We start from the raw sequence: 26,246 nt of genomic DNA, 5'->3' as shown, positions 1-26,246 counted from the left end.
TTTTTACACATACCCATGCTGGGTGGGAGAAATATCTCTGTAAATAACAATGTTTTAATTTTTTTTACACACAATTGTCCATTTACAGAGAGATTTCCCCCACCCAGCATGGGTATGTGTAAAAATACACCCCAAAACACATTATACTACTTCTCCTGAGTACCGCAATACCACATGTGTGGTACTTTTTTGCACCCTAACTGCGCTAAGGGGCCCAAAGTCTAATGAGTACCTTTAGGATTTCAAGGGTCATTTTGAGACATTTGTTTTCAAGACTACTCCTCACGGTTTAGGGCCCCTAAAATGCCAGGACAGTATAGGAACCCCACAAATGACCCCATTTTAGAAAGAAGACACCCAAAGGTATTCCGTTAGGAGTACGGTGAGTTCATAGAAGATTTTATTTTTTGTCACAAGTTAGCGGAAATTGATTTTTATTGTTTTTTTCACAAAGTGTCATTTTCCGCCAACTTGTGACAAAAAATAAAATCTTCTATGAACTCACCGTACTCCTAACGGAATACCTTTGGGTGTCTTCTTTCTAAAATGGGGTCTTTTGTGGGGTTCCTATACTGCCCTGGCATTTTAGGGGCCCTAAACTGTGAGGAGTAGTCTTGAAAACAAATGTCTCAAAATGACCGTTGAAATTCTAAAAGGTACTCATTGGACTTTGGGCCCCTTAGCGCAGTTAGGGTGCAAAAAAGTGCCACACATGGGATATCGCCACACTCGGTAGAAGTAGTTTAATGTGTTTTGGGGTGTATTTTTACACATACCCATGCTGGGTGGAAGAAATCTCTCTGCAAATGACAATTTTTTTTATTTATTTTTTTACACACAATTGTCCATTTACAGAGATATTTCTCCCACCCAGCATGGGTATGTGTAAAAATACACCCCAAAACACATTATACTACTTCTCCTGAGTACGGCGATACCACATGTGTGGCACTTTTTTGCACCCTAACTGCACTAAGGGGCCCAAAGTCCAATAAGCACCTTCAGGCTTTACAGGGGTGCTTACAATTTAGCACCCCCCCCCCCCCCCACTTGCCAGGACAGTTAACAAATCCCACAAATGACCCCATTTTGGAAAGAATACACGCTAAGGTATTCCATGAGGGCCATGGTGAGTTCATAGAAAATTTTATTTTTTTGTCACAAGTTAGCGGAAAATGACATTTTGTGGGAAAAAAAACAAAACCACAATTTCTGCTAACTTGTGACAAAAAATAAAATATTCTATGAACTTACCATGCACCTAACGGAATACTTTGGGGTGTCCTCTTTCCAAAAAGGCATCATTCGTGGGGTCTGTCCTGGCATTTTAGGGTCTCTGCAATCATTACATGTATGGCCAGTATTAGGAGTTTCTGCTATACTCCTTATATTGGGCATTAGGGTAATGCACTCTGGGCTGAAAGGAAAAATGAACATCAAACAATCAATCAATCAATGTGGATGAAAAAATATCTGCCAAAAAAATTTGGAAAAAAAGAGGGGAAGGAGTCTGCCAGGACATAGGAGCTGCCGCCCCAAAAATCCAAACCCACCAGCTCGTTTGCCCTGGCAAACCTGATTTATCCATTCACACCGATCGATGTGGATGAACAAATCATTGCCAGAGTTCTTTTTTGATACAAAGTGCTTGCCAAAGCGTATGAACCCCAACACCACTCCTCGGCCCATATGCCTCTGCAAACGTATCTTTTTGACCGCGGAGGAGAAATCTCGTCCTGCAGCGCTGCATGCACCGATTTTGTGTAACCTGACAGACGCGCAATGTTCTGTCAGGATGCACCATCAGTGCTGCAGCTGGTTAATCGTTCGCTCGGTCCACCTGGAAGGTTAATGGATGGAAAAAGAGAAAAAAAAAATCCAAAAAAACTCAACAAGCAAGCAGCAAAGCAATTACTTCATTAACATTAATAAACTGAACTTTTTTAATCAAAACCTTAGCATTGCGAACCAAACATTAACTTTTTTGCTTACCTGTTTTTTTTTTTTTTTTTTTAAACTTACCTCCCAAGGACAAACCTCTCCTCCCCCATGGGACAATGTGCGAAGTGCAAATCGCACAGAGTTGTGGCGAAGTACATTACGCAATTTGTCCCAAGTGAAAGGAGAGGTTTCTGGCAGCCCTGTGTATTAGGGTCTCTGGAAACCCGATGTTTCGTTTCACACTGCATATTGACATATCTGGTGGGTCGAGCCCGCCGCACCGTATCGTCCAAAACAGACCTTCAGGCAATACCACAAGAGTAGCATTCGGCCTAGTAATGAACTGCGTCGCCATAGACTAACATGACTTCCGGGCCGATCGAAGTTGCCACAGAAGCCACGCAGTAACGTAGGCATGCACTAGCGTTAAGTCAAGCACTTCCGGCGTAGGGGGGGACCGCAAAGTGTGACTTTCGCTAGGCATTTTGCCCTAACGCATCGCAGCAGTGTGAAATAGCACTGAGAGACCCTTGTGTGCCTACCGCTGTGTTTGGAGTTCCCTACTATCTAATAGTGTACCTGCTCGTGGTACCACTCGAAACACTCCCCTAGGCATAGGCCAGGCTGGTCAGGACAGGTGGGACAATAAACAGTGGTGTCACGCCTTATTCCAGCCCTGCTGCAGAAACGACAACGTTTTCTTAGGATTCGGTGACCTGGGGTACTCGGAATTGGATAGGCGTAATTCCTTCCATGCAGCCGGCTAGTTGCATCTTGGGGTTGAGCCACGGCACCTCCTGGATACAGGAGTTCCATCACGATCTGTTTATGAAATTGAATAAACGATCCAGTTCTCCCAGCCTTACTGTAGAGAACAAAGCTGTTGTAAATTGCCAATTGAATGAGGTAAAAAGACACTTTTTTATACCAGCATCTTGTTTTTCGGGCAACTAAATAGGGCACTAACCTATGGTCATTGAAGTTCACCCCTCCCATGTTAGTATTATACTCGTGGACGACAAGGGGTTTTGCAATGACCTCAGTTCGCCGTTGAATTTCAACTGTCGTGTCTGCGTGAATGGTGGACAGGAAGTAAACCTCCCTCTTGTCCTTCCATTTCACCGCGAGCAGGTCGTCAGCACACAAGGCGGCCCTCTGCCCCCGTTCAAGTCTAGTGGTAATGAGCCATTGGGGGAAGCCCCGGCGACTAGGCTGCACGGTGCCACAGCATCGGATTTTTTCTATTTTTAAGTGCCGAAAGAGGGCCACACTTGTGTAATAATTGTCCACAAAAAGATGGTACCCCTTCTGGAACAAGGGTGACACCAAGTCCCACACAACCTTTCCACTGCTCCCCAGGTAGTCATGGCATCCGACCGGCTCCAATTTTGAGTCTTTTCCCTCATAGACCCTAAAATAAGATGTATAGCCTGTGGCCCTTTCACAGAGCTTATACAGTTTCACCCCATACCGGGCGCGTTTGCTTGGGATGTACTGTTTGATGCGAAGGAGCCCGGTAAAACGTATGAGGGACTCGTCTACGCAGATGTCCTGGTCAGGGGTATAAGCATCTGCAAATCTGGATGACAGGTGGTCTATAAGGGGTTGGATTTTCTGGAGCAGGCCAAAAGCAGGGTGGTCACTTCGATGACAGGTTTCGTTGTTACTGAAGTGCAGGAAGCGCAGGATGTTCTCAAATCGTGTCCTGGACATGGCAGCAGAGTACAGGGGAACATGATATGCTGTGTCCGTAGACCAATAAGACAGCAACACATTCTACTTTACTAGTCCCGTGTGAAGGAGAAAGCCCAAAAAAATTTTAATTTCCGAAACTTGGACTGGTTTCCACCGAAAAGGCTGGGCAAGTAACTTTTCCGGATTGGCGGTTATATATTGTGTGGCCTTACGGTTGGTCTCTGCCACAATTAAGTCTAAGAGATCCTGGGTGAAGAACAGATAGAAAAAGTCTAGGGCCGATCCTAGATTATCTGTCTCCACCTGGACTCCAGACTGGGCGGTGAAAGGGGGAAGTACGGGTGCAGCGGAATCAGGGGATTGCCAATTTGGGTTTGCCAGCACCTCTGGTAAACTAGGGGTAGTACGGGGGCCGTCTTCTTGGTGGCTGCGACTGGGATCTTACTGCATGTGCCACCGAACCAGTTTCAACTTTCATGCTGGTGCTCGCCACTTCACCAGGGTCTACGGAAGTACTGGTTCTAGGTCCAGGAGATTTTGTGCTGCTGGTGTCTGCCCCACCATGAAATCTCAGACCAGCACGAACACCACTCTGCTGCCCTTGAGGCCGATCCTGCGCCACCTGCGGTCCAAAAACATAGGGTGTGGTACGCCTGGCTCTAGCCGGGACCTCAACCTCGTCATCACTATCGGTCATGCTCAATTCAGGTTTAAACTCTGACCCGGAAGATTCGTTGAATGAGGCGTCCTAATCGTCCTCATCCGACTGGGCCATGTACCTGAGAACCTCATCATCGGAATACCCCTTTCTTGCCATGGTGGACTGCTAAATTTAGGGGGTATTCCTCTGAGACTACCCAGAAAAAAAGAGCACCCTCCTAGCAAAAGGGAGTATTTGAGAGGTAGAAAGCTGTGGTCACTGAGTTTTGATAAAAAAAAATAAAAAATCAAAACTGATGTTTACAGTGCCACAGCTATTGTACAGTGTTTTTTGCAGTGATCAGAAAAAAAAATGTCTGTCACCGCGGTGGGGCGGGCTGAACGCAAGTGCAGGCGAACGATCAGGCCTGATCGGGCAAACACTGCGTTTTTTGTGGATCCTAGTGACCCTAATAGATCTGACTGCGATCAGTAATGATCACTTACAGATACTATATATAGTACCAATGTTGATTAGCGACAGTGATGACGCTAATAAGTGACTGTGGTGCAGTGGGCTGAGCACTAACTGACACTTACAAAGGGGCCTAGCTAACTGGCCTAACTGCTAACACTAGTGATACTAAAAAAGTGACAGTTTTCACTGATCACTGTTTTTAGATCACTAGGATAGTGACAGGGGGGTGGTGGCGAGTGGGGAATCAGAGGCTATCAGAAACAATCACAGGACAATCAAAGGCAATCACAGGGCAATCGCAGGCCAATCACAGGGCACTCAATTCACAGGACAATCAAAGCCAATCACAGGCCAATCAAAGCCAATCACAGGCCAATCAAAGCCAATCACAGGACAATCACAGGGCAATCAAACCAATCACGGCACAATCAAAGCCATTAACAGGCCAATCAAAGCCAATCACAGGGCAATCAAACCAATCACGGGACAATCAAAGCCGATCACGGGCCAATCAAAGCCAATCACAGGCCAATCAAAGCCAATCACAGGCCAATCAAAGGCCAATCACAGGGCAATCAAAGGCCAATCACAGGGCAATCAAAGCCAATCACGGCACAATCAAAGCCGATCACGGAACAATCAAAGCCAATCACAGGGCAATCAAACCAATCACGGCACAATCAAAGCCAATCACAGGCCAATCACAGGGCAATCACAGGCCAATCACAGGGCAATCACAGGCCAATCACAGGCCAATCACAGGCCAATCACAGGGCAATCACAGGGCAATCACAGGGCAATCAAAGCCAATCACGGGACAATCAAAGCCAATCACGGGCCAATCAAAGCCGATCACGGGCCAATCAAAGCCGATCACGGGCCAATCAAAGCCGATCACGGGCTAATCAAAGCCAACCACAGGCCAATCAAAGCCAATCAAAGGCCAATCACAGGGCAATCAAAGCCAATCACGGGACAATCAAAGCCAATCACGGGACAATCAAAGCCAATCACGGGACAATCAAAGCCAATCACGGGACAATCAAATACAATTACAGCACAATCAAATAGAATGTCAGCACAATCAAATTGAATGTCAGCACAATGAAATTGAATGTCAGCACAATCAAATACAATTACAGCACAATCAAATAAATGCACTGGGAAGGTGATTGGGGGGGTCTGAGGGCGATCTGAGGGTGTGGGGTGTTGATTAGGTGCCCGCACGGGGCAGATTGGGTCCTGATCTGGTGGGTGGCAGACACAGGGGGTGACAATAGGAGATCAGTGAGGGATTACAGGGGAGAATAGATGTAAACAATGCACTGGGGAGGTTATCAGGAGGGGGGGGGGGGGGGGGGGTCTGAGGGCAATCTGAGGGTCTGGGTGGGTGATCAGGTGCCCCCAAGGGACAGTTTAGGGTCTGCTCTGATGGGTGGTGGTGACAAGAGGTGATGGGCAGGTGATAGGCAGGTGATCAGTGGGTAAGTCAGCTGTATACAAATGTATACAGTATACAGGGGGGTGGTCTGGGGGGGGGGGGGATCTGAGGGTAGGGGGGTTATCAGGGGAACCTAGGGGGCAGTTAGGGACCTAACCTAGGGGATAGCGTCGCTAGATAGTGACAGGGAGTGATTGATGGGTTTTTATGGGGGTGATTGGGTGCTAACAGTGGTGTGCTGGGGTGGTCAGGGGGGGTTCTGAGGGATGGGGTAGGCGATCGGGGGGTCTGTGTAGGTACAAGAGTGTGTTTGTATACTTATCAGCAGGACTGCCGTCCTCTCTGATGGTCGCACGACGAGTGACCATCAGCAGAGGAGGCAGCCAGTATTATACACATTGTTACAATAACAAAGTGTATTTATACTCTCTGATTGGCCGGGATCGCGCAGTTTGAAACCCGCCGGCGCTGCTGATTGGCCGGCGGGTTTCCGAGCAGGGTGGGCGGAGCCTATTACCGGCGGCAATCGTGTCATTAATGACGCGATCGCCGCACAGCCACCTCTGATGCCGCCCCCGCCGATGAGCGTATTGCGGTCGTTTGGGCCCGGTCTTTGCCGCCGCCCATCGGCTGGGGGCGGTCCTCAAGTGGTTAAGGTGCGTACACACGCATTACCCTCCCGCTATGCGGACGTTCAGCCAACAGAAGCACGTGTGTACACGCTGTCGGGGAAACTGATAAGGCTGTTTCTGAACGACCCGCTGAGCGAATTTAACTCAGCAAGTTACAGCTTACAGTCACTGATCTGGTTTTCCAATTAACTGTACTTAATGTGATAGATCCAACTTCCCCCATCACTGGTAAAGCTAATTTACCTATTAGTATAAATGTTCTGTTATCACTAGACTCATCTTGTACATGATATTTTTGCTAGGAGAAAAAAAAAACAACTGAAAAATGTTATACAAGCTACAAACAAAAGTCTCTTCTATCCAGAAAAATACAGTGCTACAACTATTTATGCAGACATAAAGGATATTTTAAGTTGAAATGGAAATGTTTATGAAGGGGAGATAACATAGCAGCGCTGAAAGGGGTTGACACGGAAAATAAAAAGATTGTCAACATATCATTTTACTCACATGGTTAAGTTTTTTTAGAATTTCAATTTCTGTGTCTACAGAGATGGGTTGGTCCTGCAGAAAAAAGGTTTCCAATTAGTAACACAATAATATTTCTGGCATTGTATCATTCTAAATTGTAGTAAATTAACCAACAAAGCCAAACTTATTGAAAATCTTTATTTATAGCAAAATATCTGATGAGTCAGGACCCTTTTCCACTGCAAATCGTGATCACAAACGTGCTGCAATCTGACCTCACTTTGCATCTCTTTACGTAGCTCAATCACTAGAAAAAAAGCATAGCACCATGCTTGTTACGTGATTATTTTGTGCTCCTGAGACTGCAACCTAAACAAAAAAGCAGGAAAACTGCAGCAAGCACTGCCATCACATTAAGGTTAAGATCACAACGTTGCCATCTTCCGCGGTGGAAAAGTAGCACTGCAATTACAGTGATAATCATGGTGCTCCTGTGATTTCCTCTGTGCCGTAGGAACACAGTCTATTTTCAGATCGGAGCATGTCCAACTTAAAGAGGAACTGTAACGACAAAACGTCCCCTGGGGGGTACTCACCTCGGGTGGGGGAAGCCTCCGGATCCTAATGAGGCTTCCCACTCCGTCCTCCATCCGTCAGGGGTCTCGCTGCAGCCCTCCGTGCAGCGGTGACGTAATATTTACCTTCCTGGCTCCTGCGCAGGCGCTCTGACGGCTGTCGGCTCCGAAGTAGGCGGAAATACCCGATCGCCGTCGGGTCTGCTCTACTGCGCAGGCGCAAGTTTTCGGCGCCTGCGCAGTAGAGCGGACCCGACGGAGATCGGGTATTTCCGTCTATTTCCGTGCCGAAAGCCGCCACAGCGCCCCCGCTGGAGCCAGCAAAGGTAAATATTGAAGCTACAGTCGGCTCTGTCGCCAGCTGTTCGGAGGGCTGCAGCGAGACCCCCGTGGGACAGAGGACGGCGTGGGAAGCCTCATTAGGATCCGGAGGCTTCCCCCACCCGAGGTGAGTACCCCCCAGGGGAGGATTTTGTTGTTACAGAGTCTCTTTAATGCACAACCAACTGCACAACGTAACCAACCGTACAACAAGTTGTTTACACGACTAGTACAAACACACACACGCCAACCAACTAAACAACCTACTCACTAAATAAAGGCTCATACACATATCCAACTTAATGCACAACCAACTGCACAACATGACCAACCGTACAACAAGTTGTTTACACGACAAGTACAAACACACGCCAACCATCTAAACAACTCACTCCCTAAATAAAATCTCATACACATATCCAACTTAATGTACAACATGACCAACCACACAAGTTGTTTATCTGACTAATACGTACACACACGCCAACCAACTAACAACCAACACACTTAAATACTATGGGCTTGATTCACTAAGACAAATAGCACGCCTTATTAAAGTTAGAAAGCCTTATCAAAGTTAGCACACCTTATCAGAGTCGCATAGCGAGCGCTACGAACCCGCAGGGGCTCAGGGCAAGACGAGTGGAGCTATTTGCCAATTAGCAGGCATAAGTTTGCTATGCTACTCTGATAAGGCGTGCTATTTGTCTTAGTGACTCAAGCCCTGTGTGTGCAAGCTAAATAAACTTCACAACATGGGCTCGATTCACTAGCCCGTGATAATTCAATTTTCACGTGTTAAGGCTTTGCACATGCAAACGTGCGTACTAAGTAGTTTGCACGTGCAAAGTTTATGCCGTTCGCGTGCTAAGTTTTAGCGCGCGGACATCGTAACACGCCGCACACTAAGTGCGGTATGCCATTGAAATCGATGGCGTTTTGGCCGCTCAGTAGATAGAGTTTGGTAATGAAATGATGAATGTTGCTTACATTAACATGTGCGGTTCTGTAACGTGGTGCACGCAAAGTCTTATGAGCGTCGCATAATGAAATATATACAGTAATAATTCACGATATATATTCCGCTCGCATTATCTGCAGTGACTTCATGTGCCAAGTATCATCATCACGTGAACTCACTGCAGATCACAATACTTTGCGCGTGAAGCGTTTGCATGCAAACCTTTACACGCATGATAGCACGTGCAAAGCGGCTTTTCACTGCCGTGCTAAGTGTTAGCATGGCTTCGTGAATCGAGCCCCATGTCTGCATTTAACAATGAAGTTGTTCAAAGGACTTGTACACACGTCTCAACCTGCATGATAGTTGGACAGATTGATCCACCGGTTGGATCTGGCAAAAAGCCTGTTATCGGTTGTCATCTGGTTGTTTGCCAGCCTGATGACAAGTTTGGAAGATAGTTGGACAGATTGTTGGTACGATTGTTACCTTGTTACAGACTGTTGGATGAGCCTTAAGCTACATCTACACGTAGCGATCCGGCGGCGATTTGGCTTATCAAACGAGCCGCTTATGCGGCTCGATTGATAAGATCCGACAGGTCGGATCTCGCCACCGCCGATTCCCTGCTCGTTCCCCACGAGGGCCAATGGCAGGGAATCGAGCGGAAGATAAGCGGCGCCGGCGGGGACGAGAGTGGATCCAACTCGACGCACGCGCAGGCGAGCGGGGACGCGGCGGGTACGCGCGGGGATGCGGAAGAGGCGATCCGGCGGCTAATCGAGCTGCCGGATCACTCCGTCTAGATGAGGCTTAATTGTATACAGACTTCACATATACTGTACAAAACCAGCATAGATAATTGATAATACACTGATACTGTATTTTTCTTGAGGAATTCCACTTAAATCTGCTTGCATTACATTAACCACTTAAGGACCACAGTCTTTTCGCCCCTTAAAGAGACACTGAAGCGAGACTAAATCTCGCTTCAGCTCTCATATATAGCAGGGGCACGTGTACCCCTGCTAAAACGCCGCTATCCCGCGGCTAAACGGGGGTCCCTTCACCCCCAACCCACCCCCACAAAAGTTGGTCGCTAGGTTGGTCGTAGAATTTCCCTTCCTGGAGGCAGGGCTAACGGCTGCAGCCCTGCCTCCAGTCGCGTCTATCAGACGCGCATCGCCGCCTTTCCCCCGCCCCTCTCAGTGAAGGAAGACTGAGAGGGGCGGGGGAGAGGCGGAGATACGCGTCTGACAGACGCGCGTGGGGCAGGGCTGAGGCGGCTAGCCCTGCCCCAATGCGGAAGCGCTCCCCCCGCATTACGGAGGGGATTTGGGGGGACAGGGACCCCCGTTAAGCCGCTGGATAGCGTCGGTTTAGCAGCGGCACAAGTGCCCCTGCTATATATGAGGTCTGAAGCGAGATCTATTCTCGCTTCAGACTCTCTTTAAGGACCAGAGCCCTTTTCTCCATTCAGACCACTGCAGCTTTCACAGTTTATGGCTCGGTCATACAACCTACCACCTTAATGAATTTTCCCTCCTTTTCCCGTTAGGTTTATGGTGAGTTCATAGAAGATTTTATTTTTTGTCACAAGTTAGTGGAAAATGACACTTTGTGAAAAAAACAATAAAAATCAATTTCCGCTAACTTTTGACAAAAAATAAAATCTTCTATGAACTCGTCATACACCTAACGGAATACCTTGGGGTGTCTTTTTTCTAAAATGTGGTCACTTGTGGGGTTCCTATACTGCCCTGGCATTTTAGGGGCCCAAAACCGTGAGTAGTCTTGAAACCAAATGTTTCAAAATTACTGTTCAGGGGTATAAGCATCTGCAAATTTTGATGACAGGTGGTCTATAAGGGGGCGAATTTTGAGGAACCGGTCATAAGCAGGGTGGCCTCTTAGATGACAGGTTGTATTGGCACTGAAGCGCAGGATGTTCTCAAATCGTGACCTGGACATGGCAGCAGAGAACATGGGCATGTGATTGATGGGTGTCTCAGGGGGTGGTTAGAGGGTAAAATAGATGCAATCAATGCACTAGGGAGGTCATCGGAAGGGGGTCTGAGGGGGATCTGAGGGTTTGGCTGCGTGATCAGAAGCCCACACGGGGCAAATTAGGGCATGATCTGATGGGTAGGTGTGCTAGGGGGTGACAGGAGGTGATTGATGGGTGTCTCAAGGTGTGATTAGAGGGGGGAATAGATGCAAGCAATGCACTGGCGAGGTGATCAGGGCTGGGGTCTGAGGGCGCCCAAGGGGCAGATTAGGGTCTGATCTGATGGGTAGCAGTGACAGGTGGTGACAGGGGGTGATTAGATGGCAGAACAGATGTAAACAATGCACTTTGGAGGTGATCTGAGGGTTGGTCTGCGGGCGATCTGATGGTGTGGGTGGGTGATCAGATGCCCGTAAGAGGCAGGTTAGGGTCTGATCTGATGGGAGGCAGTGACAGGTGATTGACGGGTGAATGACAGGTGATTACAGGGGAGAATAGATGTATACAGTACACAGGGGGGGGGGGGCTGGGGGGGTTCTGGGGAGGATCTGAGAGTGTGGGGGGTGATCAGGAGCCCCCAGGGGGCAGTTTAGGGACTAATTAAAAAAATAGCGCTGACAGATAGTGACAGGGAGTGATTGATGGGTGATTAGGGGTGGGCAGGGGGGGTCTGAGGGGTGCTGTGGCCGACCAGAGGGAAGGGGGGGCAGATCAGTGTGCTTGGGTACTTACCTGCGTGGCTGCAGCCTGCCCTGGTGGTCCCTCGATCACTGGGTCCACCAGGGCAGGAGGCAGCCTGTATAATACGCTTTGTATACATTACAAAGCGTATTATACACGGTTTAGCGGCGATCCGATAGCTAGTAACCCGCCGGCGCTTCCGATTGGCCGGCAGGTTACTACGCGAGGGGGCGGAGCCTGTCGCTGGCGGCTGATCGCGTCACGAATGACGCGATCGCCGCATAACCACGCCCGCCGCCTATGGGCGTATTGCGGTCGTTTGGGCCCAGCCAATGCCGCTGCCCATCGGCTGGGGGACGGTCCTCAAGTGGTTTAAGACCTTTTCTGATCCGATTCCGAATGCTCACGGATCACAATACGCTAGGTAGTGGAATGACACATGGGAACGTTTCCATTAGTGCGATGCATTTGCAACATGTTTTTCGCAAACGCCAGTCATGCAGCAATTTTGAGCGCTAAAGTTTCAAAATTCTTAGTAAAAACTGCCCCAGGTTAAAGAATGGGCGACCACCCAAAACAGCGGCCTGTCGTTGATATGCAGCCTCTTTTAGGCTAATTATAACCAGAAAGAAAAAACTATGGTTTATTAAAAGAGCTATTCTTACTTGGTGGTGCTGACAAGAACATTGGATTTTTGCAAGTGATCTGCCCGAGTTGTACTGATGGACAGTATTGGTCGGAGCACACCATTCATTCCATTTTTACCTCCACATACGGATCCTGGTCTCATCCAGGTATTCAGAATGCAATACAACATCCTGACTAGGACACAGTGCATACCCTTGAATCCTATCCACAAAAATACATACTATCATTTACTTTTTGTTGTTGTTAATAAGATGAAATCTATTCTGTTATTTGCCAACATATACAGCAGGAATAAGTTGTGCAGTAACTTAAATCATTGCTAGTACGGTCATTAAAGAGACTTACAAAATGTTCAACATTATTTCTTCTATCCTATAAATTCCTACACCTGTTCTTAATGTGGTCTGGCTTGCTGCAGGCTTTCCTAGTTGCACTGTCTCTGTATTAAATCTAATCGTCTTTCCTTTGTCAAGCCTTGTCGAGGAAGAGAGGAATGCACTGCTCTGCTGTAATAGGGAGAAGTTATACACACCTCCTCCACGCCCCCTGCAGGCTCGGTGTGTGTGCTGTGTGTATGAGTCAGACATGGTCTCTGCTCACAGCCAGCGTCTGCAGGCTCCGGAGCGGTGACCTTGTGAACAGCTGAGAGTGCAGAAAGATCAGTTCAGAGCTCAGACATGCAGCTAAGGCAACAAGTGGTTCCAGCAATCAAATTAAGTTTAAGAGGAGCCTCTGCAAACAGGCACCTGCTCTGATGATGTATTTCCTGTTTGGCGACGTAATTATAGCACAATAAACACAATAAAAAGGTTTGTTGTTTTTTTTTTTTTTTTTTAAAGGCCAAAATGTTTACTTACCAGGACTACAGAAGTCATCCGAAATGTTCGCTTACTTATAATTTTCACAGCAACCTTCTTGCAAGTGTTTTTTTCAAAGGCCAGTTTAACCTCACCGCAAGCTCCACTGAAGTAACAGAAACTTAGAGTGAAACATATGGAACTTAATATCCAGCATTTATGTCTATAAATAGCACCCCCATAACATTGGGGCCTTATTCACAGTGGTGTGTTGCAGTGTAATGATCGCTTTGTAACCACCAATGTATGCGACACTCATAGTGCTGTGATAGCATTGCGGTATCACAGGTTGTGATATGGTAATGGAACCACAAAACATGCACGTTAACAGGCACAGTGAAACATACTTTTCATTAAATGTATGCCAAGCAAAGCGGCCATAATGTGTGGCATGACATTTTTGTTCTGTTGCGTTTCTGTTATACAGGGAACACAAGGCAACATCCCACTGTGAACGTCACCTTAATAATAATAATAATTTTTAGCAACTCACACATTTGGGGAAATGACCGATCCATTGAATAGTTATCTTCTTTTTTCTACTAATCAAACAGATGCACCATACAGTTTTGTTGTGCGAGTTCTCCAATATCTTCTACAGGTAATTTGCTTATCCCCAGTGTATCAACACATATCATGAAATATACACATTTTACCCCAGTATTCCTAACTCTCTTAAAAAATGATTATTATGCATTTTTTTGTGTGGCTTCCATAGATATAATAGGGATTTTAGAAGTGTGGACATGATGTTATTGCTCACACACCCAGACTTGGGGGCATAAACATGACATGTACTCTCTAATAATAAACATTCATGTTTATCAGGCATCGGTCACTGGTGATGAATGACAGCGAATGCAACAGATTCTCCAGTAAGTCTGATCTCATTATGATTGGCTGGAGATCATGGGCATCAATGTGTCAAACCATACTACATCCGTTGAAATAAACCCACCTTCCAATTGTTTTTGACATAATGTATTTGTCTCTGAGTTCCTTTGGATAAATTGACTGATCGTCAGCTAAAAGGTCTGTAAACACAAAAACTGAAAAACAAATAAACATAATTAAAAATGACAATCTATTCAAATAACATTGTTTAGTTTGATTAACAATCGTTATTATACCTATAAAATAGCTGACATAATATGAAACCTCTACACAATGCATTCTTACTAAGGGCCCTTTCACACCAGAGGGATTTTTCGGCGTTTTAACGCCACGGCCGAAGTTGGCGTTTTGCTAGGTAAAAAAAAGTCCATAGACTTTCATTTTACCTTTCACATCTAACTCGGCGTTTTGGAGCGTTGCGTTTCAACGCTCCCAGGAGCTTTTTCAGGGCTGTTTACAGCCGAAGTTGGCTGTTGGCGTTTCAATGATAGTCAAAGGAAAACGCCAACTTCAGCGTTTTCAAAGCCTTTTCAAAGCGTTTTACAGCTATCTTGTTCACTTATTTTTTATAGAAGAAAAAAAAAAGGACGTTTTCATATGGGCTGTAAAACTCTTTCAAAACGCTTTGAAAACGCTATGTATTGGCGTTAAGCAATAGGCTGACTTTCAGCCTTTTCTACCGCAGCCTTTAGTGTGAAAGAGCCCTAATGGTTAAAACCAAAACGCTGCAATTAGTCAAATAGGAATGTATGCTTTATAGAAAAACATGACTGCACTGCCACCTTGGGGCAAAACAGGAATTTACATCTTCCAAAAACATGCAAGGAACACCAGCCATAGGAGTAATATGGCAGCTGCCATTGCTATTTTCTAGGCTTTCTAGGCTCATTTGGATGAAGTATGCAGTTTGTTTATCTGATCTCATTCCTCTGAACATGTAGGTTTACATATATTGACAAAATTGGGCACAAGTAGAAGAAGACAAGAATGAGTATGAGATGATAGGTCAGTTTCAAACTGTGAAAGTGAAGGAGCAGAGACAGAAAGTTAATCTGCAGTGAGTTAAGAAAGGAGGGGAGAGGGGTACAGAAAACAGATAGATAAGAAAAAGAGACAGACAGACCGACAGACAGAAGAGAAGTACAGAAGTGGCAGAGAGGGGAAACAAACAGAATGGCAGAGCTCTCCAAGCATTATACCTCCCTGTAACACTCTGACCCCAACATTGTTGCTGCACCCTGCCCACATCCCAACCTCCTTGTCCAAATATATTCTCACCCGCCACTGCTTGCCAGTGTTCCCAAACCAGCTGGCTCACCGCATTGTTGAAGTTGCATGAATAGTGCATGTAAAAGGTAATTAAAGGGAACCTAAACTGAGAAGGATATGGATTTTTCCTTTTAAAATAATACCAGTTGCCTGAATCGTCTGCTGATCCTGTGTCTCTAATACTTTTAGCCACAGCCCCTGAACAAGCATGCAGATCAGGGGCTCTGACTGAAGTCAGACTGGATTAGCTGCATGCTTGTTTCAGGGTGTGATTCAGCCACTATTGCAGCCACAGAGATCAGCTGGACTGCCAGGCAACTGGTATTGTTTAACAGGAAACATCCATATCACTCTCAGTTAAGGTTCCCTTTAATGTCAGAGGAAAAGCAGTACTGCAAGCACGATAATGAATCAGGTCATTTTGGCGCTCAGCCATAGCAGTAGTGCTATGCTGCGCAAGGTGTGTAAGATTAATTCAGGGATCTGGTTATCTCCAGACCCTAAATTACATCTCCCTCTGAGTTGCTACGACTCGGAAGGGGAATAGTATTCATAGTATACATAATAGTTCGTCATTTGGTTTGCCCTGCGCCCAACTCACCGGCGGCCGTATAACACATACGCCATGATAAATATAAAATCACAAGTTGCACTGATAATGCACACAGCACAGAGGGAAAATGCTGTACCTTTATTTGATGACAAAGAAATTGCAATTTCATCATTATTTGATAAAGGCAACTTATTTGACTTTCCAATGATCTGCCTGTTTAGGAATGTTCCATTTCCACTCAAATCCTCAATATAGGCAACAGGTGACAAACCTGCCAAGGATTCCTAAAAAAATAAATAAAAAATAAATAAATAAAAATAAAAATGTACATATGATATTTAACCATTGCACTAACACAATCAACGCAATAGTAATAGGTGTATTGGATATCACTCTTGCCTTGCAGCGCTGGGTCCCTAGTTTGAATCCTAACCAGGGCACTATCTGTATGGAGTTTGTATGTTCACCCTGTGTCTGCGTGGGGTTTCCTCCATGCACTCTGGTTTTCTCCCACATCCCAAAAACTTACAGAAAAGTTAATTGACTTCCCCCTAAAAGTTGTCTCTAGACTACAATGGACACATTACTATGATAGAGATTAGATTGTGAGCCCTTCTGAGGGACAATTAGTGACATGGCTATGTACTCTGTAAAGTGCTGCAAACAATGCTGTAAAGCAGGTGCCAGAAGCTGTAACATGGACTTTGGAGAGCAGCATAACCCTAAGCCTACATCCCAGAAAGCAATGCCATTTACTGACAGGCCTAGCCTCTGTGATAAATCAGACTCAGAATGTCTATAACTGTATATGGAAACTGAGGCAGGGATTACAAATCATGTCACCTTTTGGTTACAGTTTCATTAACCACAAACTCACTTTAGCTTAACATTAGGCTTTAAAAGTAATACTACAAGACTGATAACGTGGAGGTGTCTTTAGGTACCCTCTGGGCTGCCAATAAAGTGGTTCTGAGGGCCAAGTTAATTTCTATATCCTAGAAAAATAATAGAGATGGGGGGGGGGGGGGGGCATAGATCTCTAGATTGTGTTGTGAGTTATGCCTAGTACACACTATGCAATTTTACATCAGATTAACAGTTGAATAGATTATTTCCTACAAATCCAATCTCATTTCCAATGTTTCTTTCTGATCAATTTTGTATAGAAGTCAAATCAGAAAAATCAATCAGAAAAATGATTGGAAATCAGATCGGACCTGTCGGAAATAACAGATTCAACCTGTCTATCTGATGGTAAATTGCATGGTGTGTAGCAGGCATTAGTCTGGAGAAGCGTCACACTTTAGCAGGTGACCCTTTGTTGAAGGTGCAAATTAACGATAAGAGAAAGGAGTTTAAATCTCTTTTTAACTCCCACGTGAATAGAGAATTGAGACGCCTTAAAAACAAGTTCGTGCTGCTTAGCAATGCGCACTCCAGGATGTTCGCCAGAATGTTGGGGCAATATGACAAAACCCCTCATGTTTATAGAATAAGGAACCGGCATGGGCAGCTATTATCCCACATCATAGGGCAGGGGTAAGGAACCTATGTCTCGGGAGCCATATGTGCCTCTTTTGAAGGCTACATCTGGCTCACATACAAATCAGTAGGGGTTGATTCACTAAGCTACATTGCTCAAGTAGTGCAGCTTAGTGTGGCAGCGCAAGTGACAGTTTCAAAGTAGGCACGCTACTTCTGTAGCATGCACTACTAACTTAGTACCCGCCGCCCGGGTAAAATCAGCGGCCGCCCAGGTGGCTTAATTAGCCAGGCGTCTGTCCAGAGACATTTTATTATACGTGCGTGCCTGGGTAACTGAAGGCTCTTTTTTCTTTCCTTCCCTCCTACCCATTGGTGCCTCCCTCCAGCCAGTAAAAATAGAGGCAGCTGAGTGCTCCCCGCCTCTCACAACTCCGTCCAGCCAGTAGCAGCAGCCATCACACCGGGTAGGAGAGATCATCTTTGCTCTGCACGCAGAATGCAGGGGCAGTGTGCACGGCAGCGTGATGTTACACAGTGACAGCTCAGTCACTGATACACGTCACTCCAGCACTGCAGAGGACCTCTAATAAACTTTTTCAGGCTCACTGGTCACCAGGCTACCAGGTAATTAACCTACAAAAACAAACATGGAGCAGAGTGTAAATCACTTCTCGGTATTTCAAAGAGAGTTTGCTAAAGGAATGTGGGAAGTTAATGGGGAGAAGTGTATATCCAGGCAAAGAAAGAGTCAAGAATATAAAAAAGTGCCAACCTAAGCATTGTTCTCTAAAACTGACAGTCTCTGAGGGGAGGGCTTCTTCTAGCAGTCTCATCTATTCCCTTTCTGTGGTTACACAGGCTGCTGCTGTTTCCTCCAAAAGATGAACGTGAACTGCACAAGCACAGATTCATCCTGGCCTCTGGAGCACGATTAAGAGAGGTGCAGACGTGCCCACAGCCAGAGACGGATCTTTCGGAGAGGACAGCAACACACTGGAGTAGATTGGAACTACAGCAAGGGACCTGATAGATTGCTGGAAGAAGCCCTGGAAGTAAACCTAACCCCCCTCCCCCAAGGAGCACCGCGATAACATGTAAATCGCCCTGCTCATTTCCCACTAGCAAACGTTTTTTTTTCCACATTGTAATCGTCGCACGATCGCGCTCAGTTCCCGGTGGCTATATGCCACAGTCGTGGGTAGTGGAAATTGTAGGTTTTGTGATCACATCGCGATTGCACTTTTTAGTGGGAAAAGGCCCTTACTTCCCCACCGACTACTTTTTCATGCCACCCGGCTAAAAAAAAATTCTGGGGAGAACACTCTGCTGCCCATGCGCACTGTCCCAGTTTGAAACGTATTGTATGGCTCTCACGGAATTACATTTTAAAATATGTGTCATTTATGGCTCTTTGCACTTCTTATTGGCTGGCGGGCAGTCTGCAGACTATATACAAGTGGCAGAGTGCTGTCAGGGAGTGAGCATTTATTTTGTGTGTGTGGTAAGTTGAAGGAGTAGTGAGGGCAAGTTCCTGGAGGTGGGAGCTCCAGGGCTTGCCCGCGCTCCCTTATTGTGTTACATGCTGGTTTGGGGTCCCGAGCAGTGGAAGTACTCGGGGCCCCTGCCTGTCATGCGCACTAGCGTTTGCATATTTTAAACGTCACTTGCAGCTCCTTATGCAGTTTAGTTAGGAGGGGGAGGATGAGAGGGAGTTTCCTGCACGCTGGTGCCCCCTGCTGGCCATATAGCCTTTGTCTATATTATTATTATTATTATTATTATTTATAAAGCGCCAGCATATTCCGTGGCGCTGTACAATGTAAGAAAACAAACAAGGGATACATAATGATACAGACAATGATATACATCAAATATGAACACTGATACAAGATACAGCACTGCTGATTACAATTTGATTTAACATGATGACTAAAATGTATAAATGTATAACAGTGTGCAAGCAATTAAATTAATAACATTTCATGACACAAAAGGGTGAGAGCCCTGCCCTTGCGAGCTTACAATCTAAAGAAATGGGGTGGAAACTAGAGTTGGGGAAGTATACAGTATATGTACAGGCAGTGCGTAATTAGGTTATTTAGTGGGTGCATGGCCTAAGCTAGATAATATGCTTGTCGAAAAAGGTGGGTTTTGAGGGAGCGTTTAAAGATTTCAAAGGTGGGAGAGTGGCGGATGTGTTGTGGAAGGGCATTCCAGAGGAGGGGTGAGGCACGTGAGAAATCTTGTACACGTGAATGTGAGGATGCAACTGAAGCCCTCTCCAACGATTGGTGAATTGCTCAGCCTCTGCTTAATTAAGTACTGCAGACTAGGTGTAATGTATTTGCACGTCTTATTGGCTGACAGGCAGTCTGCAGAATATATATAAGTGGCAGAGTGCTGTCAGGGAGTGAGCATTAATTTTGTGTGTGCGTTTATGGCTCTATCAGACAAAAAGGTTCCTGACCCCTGTCATAGGGTAATTAACCACTTGAGGACCGTGGGCTTACACCCCCCCTAGTGACCAGACTATGTTTTCCTAATTAGGCCACTGCAGCTTTACAGCCTCTCTGCAGAGCCGTACAACTCAGCACACAAGTGTTTCCCCCCCTTTTCTGCCCACCAACAAATATTTCTGTTGGTGGGCTATGATAGCTCCCAGGATGTATATGTTTTTTTAATAAAAATACATTTTTTTTTAATAAACCAATTTTTTTGATTATTTTAATAACCCGCCTCCCCCTGCCAGCTAATCAGTGCGACTGGCTGCCATAGGCTTCAGCCTATGACAGTGGATTGCTTCCCTGGTGCCCATGGGGACTGCCGTGTCACACGGCTGTCCCTAGTACAGAGCTACCGTAGCTCGCATCACTGTACAGTGTTATTAGATGGCGACGCAGTCTAACAGTCTCCCAGCGGCGATTGCGCCGCTATTCAAGTGGAGATGCACGCACGATCTCCTGCAAAACCCTGCCCCAAGACTTGACGCCAACTGGCGTTAGGCGGTCCTGGGGCTGCCACGCCCATCGGCATGAGGCAGTCGTAGGGGGTTAAACTATTTGAATAGCTTTATAGTTTCCTATATTCTTCTCTGCAGAGTCCTTCTTCTGCTCGGGTGGATCAGTGGAGTCACTATCATTACCTAGGTTAGATGCAGACCAGGTTGAGGGTCTAGGTCAGCCTAATACAGCAGATGAGGTCAAACAGGCTATCCAAAACCTTAAACATTTGACAACTCCAGGGCCTGATGGGTATACAGCACTTTATTATAATACCTTCAGTCATCTTTTTATACCCAAGGCTTACTTTACAACACTGTTCTAGAGGAAGGGTCCGTTAAGAAAAGCATGCTGTTGGCTTCTATGTCTTTAATTCCCAAGCCTGAAGACTGATCATTCTATGCCTACTAATTAAAGGTCAAGCTCGATGTTAGATAATGACATTGGCCTCAATTCACTAAGCTTATCTCCTGTCTTTAACCTCCTTGGCGTTCTGATTCTTTCTAGATTTCAGGGTCTAAAAGTGGTGCAATTTTTTCCATGAACATTTGCTGTAATATTTTGGCCTGTAATTCTTAGGGATAGCTTACTAATAACAAGGCAAAGAATTTTGGTATTAATACACCACTATAGCCACTTTTTCCAGTGCAATACTGTAACAAAAACTCACATTTTATTACCGTATAACATAATAAATTTATTCAATTCATTTTTTTGGAGTTCTGCTGCATAACTCAAATCATATACCATACGGTAAATATTTTTTTTCGCAGGAAATAATAATGCATACAACAAAAACACAAAAATTCATACTTTTTGAATGAAAAAAAATAAAGCAAATAAAACATGCAGAATTACTCATATACAATACAGATATTTTTGGATGCTAAAAAAACAAAAAAAAACCCTAACTTTGAAAAAAATTAGTACACATCCTTGGTATGATACATTTTGAAGCAGGGGACTGCACATAGCCCAACATCGCAGTCAGGACAGTGGTACCTGGTCTCCCTGCGGATTGTTTTGCCACTGTCATCTGTTTTTGAGCAGCACACCACACACATCTTTGTGGGTGTTGCCTTTTTGCGGTTGGTGGGACATACTCCACAAAGTGGCGGCCAGTAAGGAGTTCCGGGTTGACCACCCCAACAGCACGGCGTCCAGGTCTCCTCACAGCCACTGATGGCATGTGATGTTTCATCAGAATAAACTCCACCACTCTCCAGATAAAATCCGCATGACGCCCAGGGCGGTTGCTGTATTTCTGGAACAAAGCGTAAGCGTTCCAAAGACACTGCTCCAAGAGATGGTGGAAGATTTTTTTTTTTATAATATTTCTTCTGTTTTCTCATAGCTGGGTAAAATGTTGTCTCCTGGTCAGCCTTGTCAACTCCTCCCATGGTGTTATTATAATCCAAAACAACCTGTGGCTTTGGGATGTCTGCCAACTCTTGTGTGTACCACAGTAGCTGAAGCGTTATGGATGGTATTCATGAGACAGACATTTTTTTTGTCTCTCCAACACAAGGCCATCATTTGCCTTTTTGCCAGGCAATAATCTCCCCAGGCCTGAGTTTTTTTTAGAGGCAAAGGATGACGGCAAGTTGCGACGATTAGGCCTTACAGTTCCGTAACAGTTGGTCTTGTTTTGTACAAGAAGTTTACACAATTCTGGTGATGTATAAAAATTGTCAGTAGTTACGCAGTAACCCTGGTTCAGCAAGGGCTCCATAAGTGTTAGAACGGATGATGTCGCCATGCCGTAGTTGCTGAAGGACTAGCTGAAACGAGTACCCTTGCTTGTATATAATACAGAGTTCCATATATAGCCGGAAGATGATTCGCAAAGTCTATAAGACTTTAGGCCAAATCGTGCCCTTTTTGAAGCTATATACTGGATCCAGCTTAGTCTTCCTTTATACGCCATCAAGCTCTCATCCACGCCGATATCCCTGTGTTAAAACTTCATTATAAGCGAAAACCTGCATTCAGACATTAAACTTCCAGATGTGCAAACAGTCAGCTATTAAAATAGGTGACAAAGTAAAATAAGATTCCAGGTACACATAACATGGAAAAACGCCCTTAGCCAGATGATCCCGTCTTTACTTACCACTTCACAAGCATGGTTTATCTCAACTAGGCTTTACCTGAAATTGTTTGGCGCTCCTGAGCCTTGACCAGGTCAAAACAATTGACTACATTTTTAGGACATGCATTTATAGTGCACTTAGGAGGGCTAATATCCCTGAGTCTTTTCCTCCCTGTATAATGCTCCTCAAATTGTAATTTGTATTCCTGGCACTAACTCTGATCCAGTTACCCTGCAGAGGTGGACCAGTCAGGGATGCCCCTATCTCCTTATGATAGAACTCCTGGCATGAGCTATTAAAATAGATCCCAAAATTAAAGGAGGTTGTAACTATTTACACCTTTTGGGGGCTGCTGGGGAGAATTTGCCTGGAACTTTGGTGTTATGTGTACCTGGGATCTTATTTTACTTTATGTCACCTATTTTAATAGCTGACTGTTTGCACATCTGGAAGTTTAATGTTCTGTTTGCACTCCATTTGCATATGCATAATGTTTATATGAGGATGGGTCTTTTGACTCAGTTTGATTGGACAATGTATTTTGTACTTGTGGTGCTATTGCAGTTTTTGTACATGTTAATAAAGCCTTTTTGTACACTAAAAAGTAAATAAAATCATGTTATTTACCGGAATTAATGATTCAATTACTTACTCTGAAAATCCGAAAGTGTCTCTTGCTGTACGTTTTGTATCTCTCGGTCTGATTTAGCACCGGTCTATCAAAGGTATAATCACATTGTTTGTCTCTTCCAAACACATACGAGTCATTAATACAGTCTGCTCAAAAGACAAAAAAGATTTAAAAGACATTCAGTATTCTTCTCTGTAGTTATTCTTTGCACACATTTATAGCTTATTGATTTGGCAGATTTCCCCTCCCATCATTGAGACACCCACCACTGGGAACAGTAAGTGACAAATTCCTCTCAAAGTGGAAACCAGCAACAATAACAAATCCCAAACACAAGAGATTTCCCCATTAAAATATAAAAGTGATTGCTGAGAGATGGCTGTTCAAATATTCTCAAGCAGACAAAGCAGGGACAATTTTAGTTTTGGTCGACAGCAGCGGTTCTTAAAGCGGAATATAACCCTGCATTTCAACTTTGCTCTAAAACATAATTTACAGCATATTATATTCAACCAGCATTTTTTTTTTTTACTAGACCAGCATTGGAAGGGTTATACACAGGGCCTGATTCACAAAGCAGTGATAACTTTAGGCGTAATTAGACTTTAGGCGTGATAAGCTTTGCACCACTGAGTTAGCACCGTTTTGTGCTCTTTATCGCGCGCAAAGTCCCGCGCGCAACGTTTTGCGCGTGCAATCGCGCAACTCAGCGCGCAGCGCCCATAGGGTTTAATGGGCGCATCGTGCGCACTACACCGTGCGCGCAAAACTTTGCTCGCAGGATTTCACGCGACTTTCATTGTATCACGCCTAAACTGAGTTTAGGCGTGATAAAGGGCTTTTCACAGGCGTGCAAACACTTCGCACCGCTTTGTGAATCAGGCCCACAGAGCTTCCGTGGAAAGAAATGCAGACTCATCGGAAGTTTAGATAGATACATTTAAGTAAACACAATGTAACAAGTGTGGAATATGACTCCCACTAACTGTGCAGGAGCTCCCGGAGCAGGAGCTTTTGCCAGTCTGTATGCTTCCTCAGGAAGACTAATAGTTTAACTACAGATTTGTACATCAACCAGTACATTGATGATTTGTTCCTGATTTGGAAAGGGGACGTATGTCTTTTGGAGTATATGCCGGCCAATGTGCGAAGTGGCCGCAGCGCAGCGGCCAATGTTAGAAATGGAATGTTTCCTTTTATTATTAATGTAGTTTTCTGGCCGACTCTGGCCAAATGTAGCAAAACAGTTAGTTAGTACAGTGAGAATTGCAATACACTCGGCACTCAGGAGGTGTCTTCAGAGGGGGAGGGGGAATCAAACAACACCTGTAGTGGTTCTGTAGATTGCACTCCAAAAAGCACTAGCATGGAAGCTCAGCGGGATAAGCCAAGTGACGTGAAGCCAGGACATGAAAACGAAAAAGCAGTCAGCAGTAGTCTCTGTACATAAAGGCAGACCAGGCACTGTCACTTGTGTGCTTTATTTCCATTAAAGCCATGCACATAGATTGTCTTCATATAGCAAGTACAATACATCTGTCATGCAAATTGGGTCAATCAAACCTGATGGATCTGGTGCTGGAGTGCTGGGGATGGTGGTGACCACGGGGAAGAAAGATGGACGGCACTACTAAACAGTTAGTTAATTGAATGAAATGAAGCTGGCGGCAATGTAGAAGGATGAAGCCGCCCGGCTTCCACTCCGCCTCCTCTCCTCCGCCCCTGCCTCTCTCTCCTCCCCGATACTGGCAGCGGGGGACATGCGTGTCCCCCCCAGAGTCGTTAATCGCGGCAGGCAATCCTGTCGTTCGTCCCTGCAGAGCGGGTGCTGGCAGAAGCAATGTCTGCAGCCTCCCCGCTCTGCTTTCCTGGCACCACGAACGACTCTCGGGGACACGCGTGTCCCCGCCGGCTACCCGAAGAAGAGAGAGAGAAAGGCAGGGGCGAAGGAGAGGAGGCAGAGCCGCCAGCTTCATTTCATTAAATTAACTAACCGTTTTGCTACATTTCGGCTGGAAAACTACATTAATAATAAAAGGAAACATTCCATTTCTAATATTGGCCGCTACGCTGCGGCGACTTCGCACATTGGCCGGCCAGAACCCGAAGTGGCCGGCCAGAACTAGAAGTGGCCACACTTCGGGTTCTGGCCGTAACATATACATATACATATATACACACAGGATCTTCTCAAAAAATTTGCATGTTGTGATAAAGTTCATTATTTTCTGTAATGTACTGATAAACATTAGACTTTCATATGTTTTAGATTCATTACACACAACTGAAGTAGTTCAAGCCTTTTATTGTTTTATTATTAATGATTTTGGCATACAGCTCATGAAAACCCGAAATTTCTATCTCAAAAAATTAGCATATTTCATCCGACCAATAAAAGAAAAGTGTTTTTAAAACAAAAAAAAGTAAACCTTCAAATAATTATGTTCAGTTATGCACTCAATACTTGGTTGGGAATCCTTTTGCAGAAATGACTGCTTCAATGCGGCGTGGCATGGAGGCAATCAGCCTGTGGCACTGCTCAGGTGTTAAGGAGGCCCAGGATGCTTCGATAGCGGCCTTAAGCTCATCCAGAGTGTTGGGTCTTGTGTCTCTCAACTTTCTCTTTTCAGTATCCCACAGATTCTCTATGGGGTTCAGGTCAGGAGAGTTGGCAGGCCAATTGAGCACAGTAATACCATGGTCAGTAAACCATTTACCAGTGGTTTTGGCACTGTGAGCAGGTGCCAGGTCGTGCTGAAAAATGAAATCTTCATCTCCATAAAGCCATAAAGTATTGAGTGCATAACTGAACATAATTATTTGAAGGTTTACTTTTTTTGTTTTAAAAAACACTTTTCTTTTATTGGTCGGATGAAATATGCTAATTTTTTGAGATAGGAATTTTGAATCTAAAATATATGAAAGTCTTATGTTTATCAGTACATTACAGAAAATAATAAACTTTATCACAATA

The 26,246-nt window shown here is 45.1% G+C and overlaps 1 protein-coding gene across 4 annotated transcripts in view; it reads right to left on the bottom strand.

Annotated features, from left to right (window-relative positions):
* Positions 1-26,246, bottom strand: part of CHEK2 (checkpoint kinase 2) — an 81,109-nt gene that overhangs the window by 31,395 nt on the left and 23,468 nt on the right. For all 4 annotated transcript variants that reach the window (XM_068238733.1, XM_068238734.1, XM_068238735.1 and 1 more), the window contains exons 3-7: positions 23,294-23,418; positions 16,201-16,348; positions 14,307-14,397; positions 13,349-13,454; positions 7,337-7,390 (exon numbers count right to left, since the gene is read on the bottom strand). In XM_068238733.1, coding sequence (XP_068094834.1) covers positions 7,337-7,390; positions 13,349-13,454; positions 14,307-14,397; positions 16,201-16,348; positions 23,294-23,418 — 524 coding nt within the window. The remainder of the gene's footprint in view (positions 1-7,336; positions 7,391-13,348; positions 13,455-14,306; positions 14,398-16,200; positions 16,349-23,293; positions 23,419-26,246) is intronic.

This window comes from Hyperolius riggenbachi, chromosome 1 (genome assembly GCF_040937935.1).
Source record: "Hyperolius riggenbachi isolate aHypRig1 chromosome 1, aHypRig1.pri, whole genome shotgun sequence".
In the NCBI taxonomy this organism is placed as follows: Eukaryota; Metazoa; Chordata; class Amphibia; order Anura; family Hyperoliidae; genus Hyperolius; species Hyperolius riggenbachi.
This window is presented reverse-complemented; position numbering and strand designations above follow the sequence as displayed.